Raw genomic sequence first — 13,424 nt, forward strand, 5'->3', positions numbered from 1 at the left:
AAAATTAAGTTTTGGTATGTTTCATTTTTGTATTCATGTCACGTCATTGAGTAAGGCAACCATTTTCATCATCATCTTTGAATCTTGCCAAAGAAGTTTCACTTCCGACTCGTGTGCTCGGCACAGCAATATGATGAAAATTATGTTAACAAAGTGTTCAATTCCAGTATTTCCAATAAAGACTATATTTATCTAGATATTATTAATCCATACTAATATTATAAATGCGAAAGTAACTCTGTCTGTCTGTCTGTTACTCAATCACGCCTAAACTACTGAACCAATTTGCATGAAATTTGGTATGGAGATATTTTGATACCCGAGAAAGGACATAGGCTACCTTTTTTTGCGAAATATGTACCACGGGCGAAGCCGGGGCGGACCTCTAGTATAGAAATAGTGATGTAAAAAAAAGGTTTACACACCGAACTCTAAACCATTAACACGATACCCCATTATCAGTGATCGCACTCCAAACACATGATAGCACAGGGTGTACATACACACAAACAAATGGCTCCACAGGACATACAGAAGCACTTGAAGAACAGGAATGTGTGGTTTGGAATGCAAAAACGTGAGTGCAGTTTTGTTATTTGACTATTTATTGGTTTAAATGTTTTATTTGCCTAGTGTACCAATTGATTTTAGAAGATTTACAAGCCTATATTTCAGAAGACAGGGAACTAATAAAAAACATGTTTTCTTTAGGCTTTTTGTAGGATATATTTGCGTCTTCAATAATAATTATAATTATTTAAATCATAGTATATAAGCAAGTATAAGCAAGCGCGTACATCAAGGCGCTGAGCTTGCATTCGATATGAACCAAATTATTTCCAAAATTTTATATTTTAATTACATATATTGAATCAGTTCATCGCCGACGGTGATTAAGAGAAACTCACTCATTATATTATAGTTGTTAAAGTTTCCGTTTATTACAAGTAGTGTTTCATAGTTAAATAATTATTTTATATAATTAATTAGTACGGATAGACCGTACAAATTCAAATATAATTTTTTCTCAAAATATTTTTTTGCTTAATAAGTATGCGTAGACAAATAAATTTTTGAGGTCTTTTAAACTTCGACAGTTTAATTTGACATCCAAGAAGTTACGTAACCAATCAAATTAGGTCTTTAACAGAACGTACTGTTTTCAAAAAATACTTTTTAGGAAACAAAGTTCACGTGACAGAATTAAAATCAAAGTCGCCAGCTACGTTTCAAGACTCGCTACGAGCGACACTCATCATTGGCCAGGCGTTCTCTTTGATCCCCGTTATTGGGATCTTCAGCAAGACTTCTGACGTCAGGTGAGCATTATCCTAATTGCCTTCCCTTTGTGATATAGTTCTTGTGATTGTGAAGTTTGTTCGCGCTTTGAGTTTTGAAACGTACTTACCTTATCGTCGCATCGTATCGAAGTCAAGTTGTTGAAATATTTTGGTAATTTTAAACGATAATATTATAAAAAGGTGTAGAAAGTTACCTACATAACATTCGATCTTACTTACTTTTGTTAGCGAAAAAATAGCAACTGGAGAAAATATGGCTAATTTGCCACATTTTGACGTTTCATTTCGGGAACGTTAATGACTTATCTACTTTTAGTATCATTGATTATAAACCTTTAATTTACAAGTTTGAAATAATCTGTGTGTCTCATTTATGCTATAAGCCTTTTAGTATAAAATATTATTTTTTATCGCATATTTTTCAATAACTCAATATCGAACCATTTTATGTCCTCACTGATACATGGAACCCGAGAAGATAATTAATTGTCTTCCAGGCGCATAATTAAATTACAAGTCTGCGAGATGTTCGATGAAATATGCAATTCCTATTAGCATTTATGCAACACTTCTTTATTGTATGTAAGGTTTATTAAATGAATTATGCGAAAAACTCGTATTGAAATTTCTTATTACGACAAAGTCATCAAGTTAAGTATCGAGCAAGCCATCAAAAGACGAAAAATCTTTATTATGGTTACGTAAATTTCAATCTGGTTCGAATTACAATCTATAAAAAATTGTTACTTACTCTTACTCTTATTTTTTATAGATTTCTGTATTATAGGTATTTCAACAAATTTAATTTCAGGTTCACTTGGTTATCATGGAAGTGTTTATACCTCTTGCTATCCTTGACCGGACAGATTTTCATATCAGTAATGTGTATACACAAAGTTGTTCACTCTCAGACCTCTCTCAATGGAACAAGTAAGGAAACTGTTTACAGAATTTCTTTTTCAAGTTTAGATATAACTAATAATAAGAAAAGTTTTGCTGGTAGTGCATTTTTTCTTCACACATATTCACTTCCTTACGTAGCATACGTATTATAACGTAGCATGGCTACGACGCAAAATTATTTTTTTGCTTGTACCAAAAATCGTTTATTTTTCTAATGATTAGTTCGATTTTAATCGAGCTTGATATACGAGGATCTTAAGGTAATCTTAACAAGGAAATTAAGCTTTCTAGCCTCGATTTCATCAAGAAATAATAATCAGTGACTTGAGCAGAGGTTCTGCAGTAAAATGAAGCGAAGATACGAAGCAAAATTCAACAAGTACTGTTATTTTGATATCTGTACTAATCCTCTTTTATCATTTTTGACATAAATATTTAACCAATTGTCTATATGCTCGATATTTAACACCTATTACTTTTAATTTTCAATTATCACTAACAATTATAAATTTTCAACATTATTGTTTTATTAATATTAAAATTTTCAGCACCATTAGTATTCTACTTTCTTACACTGTATTTATCCAGTTATCCAGTATTTCATTCATTTCTCACCTTTATTACAGTATCGAAATTATTAATATTATCAAAATTTTTAGCTCCAATAATATTCTACAGTACAACCTGTATCACGATGCTTGTGTTCCTGCAAGTTGCTAGAAAGTGGCCAGATTTGGTTCAGTATACATCCAAGATCGAGGAACTTGATCCGAGCTATGATACCAAGCTTGCATACAAATGTAATGGGACCTGCGCAGTTGTTTTGGCTCTGGCTTTACGTAAGTTTTGGAGTATTATTAGCTGATAAAATTTGAAAGAAAAGACTTATTTTTGAAAGTGTAAAAGATCAGTAAAGTAGGAGCGATAGGTATTTATCCAGATACAGACAACAATAAAGATAATAGTGAAGTTCTGTTGTATTAACTTATACAGTAGAACTCAACTATTTCAATATTAAAGTAATGGTGTGAACCCATTGAGCCCCAAGCGGCCCGATCGGTCCCAGACACAATAGATTTTCTATTGTGTCTGTGGTTCCGGGGTCTGAGTGGAGTTTCTTGCCGATTCTTCTCCGTAGATACTGCTTTCCGAATCGGTGGTAAATGTTAAAAATATTATGTACCTAATGACGTTTCAAAAGTACTTCTAGAAGAAGTCTAATTGAATAAATAAATGTTTGAGTTTGAGTTATTAAATACTAGGTTTCCGCCCGCGGCTTCGCCCGCGTAGTCAAAGAAAAACCCGCATTGTTCCCGTTCCCGTGGGATTTCCGGGATTGCGTTATTTTCCCGGGATAAAAAGTAGCCTATGTCCTGTCTCGGGTATCAAAATATCTCCATACCAAATTTCATGAAAATTGGTTCAGTAGTTTAGGTGTGATTGAGTAACAGACAGACAGACAGAGTTACTTTCGCATTTATAACATTAGTATGGATTGTAGCTATACGAATTTTTAAAAATTAATTTATAATAATTTGCATTTTGATTCATCTAAATCTAAACGCTTGTTCAATCCATGCTCCAAGACTATGGTATGACAATATCTACTAATAACCATTTTTTTACGTAATGCTCAATGTATTTATATTTTTCTTTCAGTAGAACACATACTATCATTATTATCAGCATTTGCTGGTGCCATGGTATGTTATCCAGATCTCAGTCTTTACGAAGGTTTTGTAAAACATTTCTATCCATGGGTCTTCAACTTTCTACCATATTCACCACTATTAGGAATTGTAACACAAGTAAGTCTTTAAATATATAAGAAAACACAATAAACTTTAATTATACGATTTTTTATATAGCCCATTATAAGTTCTTGAATATTATATAGTATTACATCTTTATATAATATCACTAGGATTCCCCCCGCGGCTTCGCCCGCGTTTTCAAAGAAAATCCCGCATAGTTCCCGTTCCCGTGGGATTTCTGGGATAAAACCTATCCTATGTGTAAATCCAAGTTACCCTCTATATGTGTGCTAAATTTCATTGTAATCGGTTCAGAAGTATTTGCGTGAAACAGTAACAAACATACACATACATACGTCCATCCTCACAAACTTTCGCATTTATAATATTAGTAGGATAGGATAGGATTTAAATTTTGGGTAGGTTATAATAACATGTTTCATAAACATAATTGCAAGACCATGGTGTGTCCCGTTAAACCACAAGCACCGGCATAATGTTAAAAAATACATCCAAAATTACGACGATGAGTTTTTACCGCCATAATTAAATGGAGACTGACAGAAAGCGGAAACGTTAACACCGATAAAACAAATTACATTCTCTTAAAGGATTTATGGGATTTTCGACGGCTTCATCTGCATCTGCGTGTTAATCCATGTTTACTGTTTATTACGTCATTCATTACAAGATGGTGACAGCCATTAAATACTTGAAATTAAATATATATAAAATTAATATAATGTGGTATGATTGTATTTTTTTTCTAATAATATAACATGGGAAATAAAGTTAAAGGTGTTTACAAATTATTTTAATAGTAGATTTTATAATCTCGAAAACATTCCAATTTCAATGAGGGTATAAACTTCTTAGTAACCACTAAAGATAATTTTCAATCTATAATTATAATACGTAAAATCTGTTGTTATTTTATCATATAAATTATGTATAAGTCTTAAATACACAGGATTAAGATTTACAGGTGTAGCTACAAACATAACACATCCGATTTACATCCCAAAATATCGGAAAAGTTGCCAACAAATTGCGCACTTATATCCCTTCCTTATTGCTATTCATTTTTACTTCCAGTTTCTCCACTTCCAATCCACTTTTATATGGAACTTCTCTGATTTGTTCGTGATATGTATGAGCTACTACCTGACGTCACGCCTCGAGCATGTTAATATGAAATTGCTTGGAGCCCAGGGCAAGGTAAGATGGGCGCATGTTAATATTGCTTGAGATTAGTTGGGTCATGTGGTTATTATAAATTGCTATTTGTAATAAGTGTTGCAGTATTATTAGCTGTTATTCCAGTCGAACTAAACATTTGAAAAACAGTAAAGAAATAATAATAAGAGATATAGAAAATATCTGGTGAATGAATCGTTTTCTGTCAGATTTAATTATTCCTTTGATAGCAAAGATTTTTGATAATATCTTATATTAATAACTATATAAATTACACGTAAAATCTAACAGACGCTCTCGCTGTGTTATAAAAAATACTGAATGCAACAAGATTAATTTAAATTAGGGACACTAATTCATTTATTTATATAGGTAGATCTACACACGCTTGAAATTTTTGTATGAGTAACGAAAATACCAGTTTATCTATTAATATATTTCAGTTTCTTTTTTTTATATAAATTTTAGTATTTGCCTGAAGTATTCTGGCGTAACACAAGGGAAGAGTACAGCCGCGCTGCGCAATTAGTTCGCAAAGTTGATGACGTCATCAGCGGTATTGTCTTCATCTCCTTTGCTAATAATCTGTTCTTCATTTGTCTGCAATTGTTCAACACCTTGGAGTAAGTTCAATTTAAATAAGTTTAAATTGTCTATTTTGTATGTATGTTTATAATTAAGTATGCAATTTGTTGTACCGTATCTATTTTATGTATGTATTCTCGTATACACTATTAATGCTTCACCTTGATCACCAGGTTGTCTGGAATAAATTGCTACCTTAGTGATAAGACCTCCTGTTGTGCTTTTTTGTGATACTTTGTGCTCATATTTATTTTAATTTTGCTTTTACTTGTTGGTGAACAATAACGTATTTTGGTTGAACTTAGTACGTAGAAATTAAAATGTGATAGTTGTTAAAATATACGTTTGTTTACAAAATATATATTTCAAAGGCTTGAATGCGTCTAGCATAGATGTACATAGTTTAACCGTATCAATCGATCAAACGATGAATGATGTATGATATTTTATCTCAACTAATGGAATGAAGAGGAAAAGTTTGTTTTTCTGTTTGATTGTAACGATTGAATTCAACAAATATTCGACCAATTTCAAACATTGTTTTTACAAGAAAGGTACATCTATCTCTTATAAAGTACCAAAGGCAATATTTATAACCTGGCTCAATCAAGACAAAGTCGGGACTCGGGACACAGGGCATAGTAGTCATACAATCACGACATAATAACAATTTATGCAAATTATTTTTCCAATAATCATTTTGTAAACAGAAAAGCCATTTTTCCAATTCTTACGTAATCAAGACATGATAATGACCAATATTCATTAGCATCTGGGACAGTTGAAGTAAATTGAAAACCGTTGAGAATAAATTGGTTTCCACAAAATTTGGGTTAGGTACTCTAACAATGGGACTCTTAGAGTCTATTAATACGTTTCTATCGCAACTGTTGATGAATAATCTAGAATTCTTTTTCATTTTCTAGGCACGGAATAAAAGGCACATCTGAATGTAGCAGTCGACAACAAGGGTATGAATCTTTTTAATTAAGCCCTTCATGTTATTGATGAGACTGTAGCTTGTTTGTATAGAGTTTTGTAACAACTAGGTACTGAAAAAGAATATTATTCGTTTTGATAGGGGATAGCCACGTGAAATAAAAAAGTCTGAATTCGGGATGATCAATAAAAATTACAGATTTTCTTTGGAAAATAACGAAATATTTTTATACCCTGACATACCATTAAATTGAGTCCTACGGTATTTTATTTGGAGATACAAATAAGTATTTTATGATCTTTCTTACACGTTGTGCAGGAATTTCTTATAATTATTAATTTATTCACTTTCTATGCACCCTAAACCTTAACATTAAGAAAACCTTAGCTATACCACTAATTCTTTATTAATTTTTCGTTGTTTTTAAGAAAAAACTACATAGCTATACAGCCGCCAATTCTTTATATCTTTCTTAGGTTGTCTGGTTTAAAGCATTCATTTATGTATTTGAAACAATAAGATCCATTTATGCTCAACAAGCATATTACTATTTGACCCATACCAAACAGAGCAACAATATTCGGCGGCTATGAAGCGGCGATATATTTCCTGTTCTCGCTGATCTACCTCATCAGCCGCTCAGTCGCGGTGTCGCTGATTGCGTCCCAGGTGAACAGCGCGTCGGACACGCCGGCTCCTGTACTATATGATGTGCCTTCACCGGTGTATTGTGTTGAGGTATTGTATAGCCAATCTATACTAATATTATAAAGCTGAAGAGTTTGTTTGTTTGTTTGTTTGTTTGTTTGAACGCGCTAATCTCGGGAACTACTGGTCCAATTAAAAAAAAAAACTTGCGGTGTTAGATAGCTCATTTATCGAGGAAGGCTATAGGCTATATACCATCACGCTACGACCAACAGGAGAGGAGCTACGGGGGTGAAACCGCGCGGAGCGGCTAGTCTCTATATATTTAGTGATACAACGATCTTCGGCTACGAAGCGGTGCCATATTTCCTACTAGCTGCACTCCGCGGTTTCACTCGCATGTCTCCACTCCTGTTAGACTTAGCGTAATGATATATAGCCTATAGTCTTCCTCGATAAATGGGCTATCTAACACCGAAAGAATTTTGCAAATCAGAGAGAGTATTTCCTGAGATAAGATGTAACCTATCCAATACAACGATTTTTGGTGGCTACGAAGAAAATGTCTCAAACGTTTAAGTTAGGTACTTTAATTTGCATTTCATCGATCATGGATTGGCCACTTTTCTTTACAAGAGAATTAGCCCTATCAAATTTCCGTTGATATATTGATAGCGTTATTATTCATATATCTTGTATCGTAATATTAAATCCATATGATACACAATTAAGTAAATTTTGCATATATTATATCTTTTTCTAGGTGCAAAGATTCTTGGACCAAGTGAATGGAGACAAAGTTGCTCTGAGTGGCTTACAGTTCTTCAGCGTAACTCGGAGTTTACTTCTCACTGTACGTAACCCAATGAAAGTTTATAATAATTGATAGATTGTTGTTAATCATAATAAAATTTAATATATTTTAATGTATTATTTAAATATTATAATAAGTATATTATTCTTATCTTTTTTACTTGAATTTTATTCAAGAAAAGGGAGTAGGCATTTGTTGTGGTTTGTCCATACATTACCTACACGATACGATTCACAAGTTTAAAATGCCAAAAGCTGGTAAATGTAACGTTCATTTTTTATGGAAGCTTCACGAACATTTTTTACATAAATATTAAATACTATTTAATTCATTCCTATCTCGCCGGGCGTCGCAAAACAAACTGAGCACACCAGTTTTTTGTATTTCCAATATTTGTATGAATATATTTTTTTACAATTAAGTAATTAATATTTTGACAGGTAGCTGGTACGATAGTGACATATGAGCTAGTGATGTTCCAGTTCAACTCGCCTCAACCATCGACCAATAGTACTGCACCAGTTAATTAATATAGTACATAAGAATGTGTAGAAATAAATAAAATTTAAGTGTAAGATTGTGATATCTGTTTTTTTGTATGTTTGTTTTTTTGAAACCATAATCGCATAACGGATCTAGGTCGACTTAATCTTTAAAAATATATGATAGTCAGGGACGAAACCAATAAATTAAAATTTATGAAAATCGGCCCAGCCTGTGGATACGTACAAAGTACAACTATAGTAATTTTGAGATATTTCTAAATAGATTATTGTTGTATGCAGAAAATAGTGCATCAGAAAAATCTTCCAATAACCGTATTAGAAGCACAAGTGAGATAAATCTCAGAAAATATCCCCGTTCCGGAAGGATGTCCCTTGCATCCGTAAGGTAACTTGCTTTCATTTTCCTTCTATTGTGAAACTAGAGTCTGGAGCCTAGGTTAAACAAATTTTAGTATACGATAAAAGCTATATTACCTATTTGTTACCTATAACCTATGCTATAACTTTACATATATCTACTTTAAGATAATTTAATGAAAAAGCTTTTTTGCCTAAAAGCCTATTTATATATGGCACTTGCAATACAACTTACATTCTTTGCTTTTTACTTTATTATCCGTAGTTAAATTGTAGGTACCTATTTCCAAATTGTTGATACAAAACAACACTAACGTTTAATTATTTTTTTTAAACGCTTTTATTAGCTTCACCTGTATATTTTTATGTATCCGGCTTCAGACTCGATTTCAACCCATTTTAAATGGAGAGATTTAATTCAAACTTTGTCCCCTTATCGGTGACAATACAATCATTTCATGAGTTTAAGCGTATTTTTAAAGATTATAAACTATTTTTTTTTCTTTCATATATTACGTAGGTAAGTAATTTTAGGTGAACTAAAATTTCAATATAGGTACGCTATAGTTAAATGTTTAGATACGCCTAACTCCTTCGACTCTACAAGCAAAAACCCAATGGCTAATAATTTATACGTTTACGCCTTTGCAAGAAACACCCACTTACTAAAAATAACTCTTAATATAATTCAATGGATTATTGCAAAACCAATATTGAAGTTTCAATCCGGGATTACTATGGTTGAATTATTAAATTCGAGGCGCATTTCGACGCCTCAGAAACCTATGCCTTATACTCTGTCCATTATATTATTTGCTTTTTGACAGCTTCACGCCCATGTAGGATTGTATTGTCTATGTTAAGATTTCATACAAATAATTATCGTACTTCATGGACAGGTCCCGCCCACTTAGTGATGCCTACACAGAATTATTCAATGATGGGTCGATAGATTAAAATAATCGATAGAAATATTATATCCGATACAGAAAAACTCTTCTATTATGTTATATAATTTAAACGTAAAGACAACCGAATTGTAAGATAGAAACCAATAAATAATAAAATATGTGGTTAGTTTAGTTTTAACATACAATGCATAGATATGTGGTCTTATTATTACATATCTTATTAGTACGTTTACGTTGTAATTATTATTTACGTACCTGATTCGATTTATGATAATATTTTGAATTTATAATTGAAATGGTATCACAATCGATAATCTTTTGAACATCACTTCTGGTCTCACCCGTCGAGCTGTCAAAAAGCAATTCTTATAGTGGACAGAGTTAGAGACAAGATAAGGAAATTTAGATTTAATTAAGCCTTATTAATTATATAAGTTACATTATACTAACAATTATCTTTATTTATTAATACTATGAAATATTACTATCTATGACTACTGAATTTCTTAAAGAAACATTTTAAACACTTTAGTTGTGTTCTTAAACAATTTATGTAAATACGTAGATTATATTGACATCGAGACTCTATGTTAGACGATATAATTTCTTACACACAATACTTATATTAATAAACTAAAAGACTATAATATTATGTAATTAATATTCAATAAAAAGGTATGTCCCATATTTAGGCAGCTAAAAAGCGTTAACCCAATTTTTTAGAACATTTACAGTTAGCGTAAGTTCTGCTCCATCTCAAACTTTATTAGAAGTGAGATGAGAGAATAATTCCAACAATTCGGAAACTTCGAACGATGTTCGCATATCAAGAACTCGATTTAGCGGCAAATTAGGAATATTACAAGTCGAGAATTTTGCCACAATTATGCAAATATCTTCAGATTTGCTAATTACGACTGAATGTGCTATACGGAAGTTTTATTAGTTTAAAAAAAATGTTTTAGGGGTCTGGGCCTATCTTGTTATGGCATATATTTCTTAGACGATATGTTTGATAGCATGTTTAGTAAGTCTGCGTAAGGGTAGTATAATAAAAAAAACCTTATTCTCAATAATACTTTTAATCTAAAGCAAATCATAAAATCTTTCTCCTGACTCTATCTAATAAAGCAATCGCATCAAAATCCGTTTTGTAGTTTTAAAGGTTTAAGTATACATACATGACATAGGTATATAGGGACAGAGAAAGCGGCTTTGTTTTATACCTTGTAGTGATGCTTTAGAAATAATAATATTATTAAATTTTTCTAATCTGATGTTAATTTGATATCAGCGCCATCTATTGAAGAAACCTTAAGGTAACATTCATTTGTAGACACTTTGTAGACAACGTGATAGTTTTGGCTATTGAATGTAGATGCCTTATAAGTGAATATTTGTTTTCATATAGCTTTTATCGACTGACAACTTAGTTTATTATTTTTATTGAAAAGAATATTATGCAGCATGCATTTATTAATTATATAGCAATGAGAACGAACACAAAATCTATTATTATTCAACAGTTAGCGTATAATTTTACCATATTCATTAATAACCTCAATTTTCCTTCAAGTAAAAATTCTATATGACCTAACTTAAAGGCAAATATTATTTATTATTATTCATATTTCTATACGAATCCTGTATATACCACTAGCCGAATTTCTCGCATCAGGTATAAGCATTATTGCGAAAAAAAACCTACCGGTAAAATTCATGATAATTTATCCACACTTGGTACATTAAAGCCTTATTTACCCTTCCCGATTAGTACAAGACAAATAATACCAACACAATCTCTTATTTATTTATTAATCCAGATTAATAGCTTGACAATAACAAGAACAACTGAACAATCCAGAACTTGACACGGAACAGCGGTGGTGTGACTTTGCCTCAGATTCACAAGCCTGTTCACAGCTGACGGCGAAGCTGCGTCGAGCCGTAGTAGTATAATCTGCACTAACCATCACTAAACTAACTACTAAGAGTATCACTACACTGGTTCTCATTTTGACCCGTTGTTACCCGTTTTTGGTTGTTGATTGCGTGCCGTGGATTACGTTGGTGTATTTATAGGTTAGTTGGCAGGTTTAGGCAGAGTACAGACCGGGCGTGCGGAATTTCTTTATAATAATATGTTTTTTTACGTAGTTAGTGAAAAAGAGAAATAGGACGTTTAAAAGCACTTACTTTTTCCTCTAAATACATGGTATTAAATGTCACAATATTAATCAAAAGTTTATCTTATAGATTCGAAGTAATTGAGTGCCTAGCTATTTGCTAAGTAGGGTAATATTCAAATTAATGATTTAATTACTAATAATGGCAAATAGTTTTAAGTATAACAAGCTAAATTAATTATTATTAATGACGTCTTCTTTGGCACTAGTTAAAGCCTTAGTTTAGAACTAAAAGTTTAAAGTTTGATTCCCAGTGGACATTTATTAAATGGACAAAGGCCTATAACCTACCTGTTCGTAAAACATCGAGCAGTGAAATAGATATTACATTATGAAAACCAATCAAAATAATCTAAAACGATATCCTCAAAATAATTAAATCATAATAAGCTATATCAACTCAAATATAGCGCTATTTAAGGGCGTTGGTGACCACTTTACATTGAGTGGCCCACCTGCTCCTTTGCTTGCTCTGATTATATTAAAAAAACGCTACGTTTGAAACGCCTCGTCTGAATACTAACCTCATAAACCAGTTTTGACCTCACCTTGGCCATAAGCGGCACACGAGACGACATCGATACATAAACATAGAAACAATGTATAGTTGTTTCTGTTTTTTGCTTTCTGGGGAATCCGAGCAAAACGTATTAGAATTATAAGGAAAGTCTAGAGCCAGATAACATAACATACCTAGACATAGTATAATTTCTAGGTATATTTTAATGGTAACAGGAAATAAATATTATTAAGCACTTAAAACAAAATGTTATTGTTTCCATGTTATAAATATTATCTATACTAATATTATAAAGCTGAAGAGTTTGTTTGTTTGTTTGAACGCGCTAATCTTGGGAACTATTGGACCGATTTGAAAAAATCTTTCGGTGTTAGATAGCCCATTTATCGAGGAAGGTTATAGGCTATATATCATCACGCTACGACCAACAGGAGTGGAGCCACGGGGGTGAAACCGCGCGGAGCAGCTAGTTTTTAAATAATTTAATTTATATTATATTGCAACTAGCGAACCGCCCGCGGCTTCGCCCGCTTTGTCTAATACCTATAAATTATATACTAAAACCTTCCTCTTGAATCACTCTATCTATTAAAAAAACCGCATCAAAATCCGTTGCGTAGTTTTAAAGATTTAAGCATACAAAGAGACATAGGGACAGAGAAAGCGACTTTGTTTTATACTATGTGATTATGTACATGATAGTTTGGTCCATAATTCCTCACTAATAATACTTCAACTTCATTCTATCTGGGTAGACAAAAATTAAAACAATCTAAGGACTTAAGTAAAATCAAATAAAAAC

General features: G+C 32.2%; 1 protein-coding gene across 1 annotated transcript; it reads left to right on the forward strand.

Moving 5' to 3' along the window:
* The first annotated feature begins 513 nt into the window (after positions 1 to 513).
* LOC149490000 (gustatory receptor for sugar taste 64f-like) lies at positions 514 to 8,672 on the forward strand. Its single transcript, XM_089715040.1, has 11 exons — positions 514 to 577; positions 1,181 to 1,319; positions 2,113 to 2,231; positions 2,864 to 3,043; positions 3,864 to 4,012; positions 5,054 to 5,176; positions 5,624 to 5,778; positions 6,667 to 6,711; positions 7,250 to 7,418; positions 8,092 to 8,181; positions 8,583 to 8,672. Exons 1-11 carry the CDS (start codon positions 514 to 516, stop codon positions 8,670 to 8,672), a joined length of 1,323 nt encoding a protein of 440 aa, XP_089571166.1.
* The last annotated feature ends 4,752 nt before the right edge of the window (positions 8,673 to 13,424 follow it).

Source organism: Colias philodice, chromosome 3 (assembly GCF_061535455.1).
Source record: "Colias philodice isolate Cphi_HAF_F1 chromosome 3, ilColPhil1 Martin Lab GWU primary, whole genome shotgun sequence".
NCBI lineage: Eukaryota > Metazoa > Arthropoda > Insecta > Lepidoptera > Pieridae > Colias > Colias philodice.

Excerpts from the sequence above, each read along its gene's own strand:
- LOC149490000 (XM_089715040.1), top strand. The coding sequence starts at position 514 with ATGGCTCCACAGGACATACAGAAGCACTTGAAGAACAGGAATGTGTGG. Across the intron at positions 578-1,180 it reads GTGGTTTGGAATGCAAAAAC|GAAACAAAGTTCACGTGACA; the intron begins GTGAGTGCAGTT and ends AATACTTTTTAG. Across the intron at positions 6,712-7,249 it reads TGTAGCAGTCGACAACAAGG|AGCAACAATATTCGGCGGCT; the intron begins GTATGAATCTTT and ends CATACCAAACAG.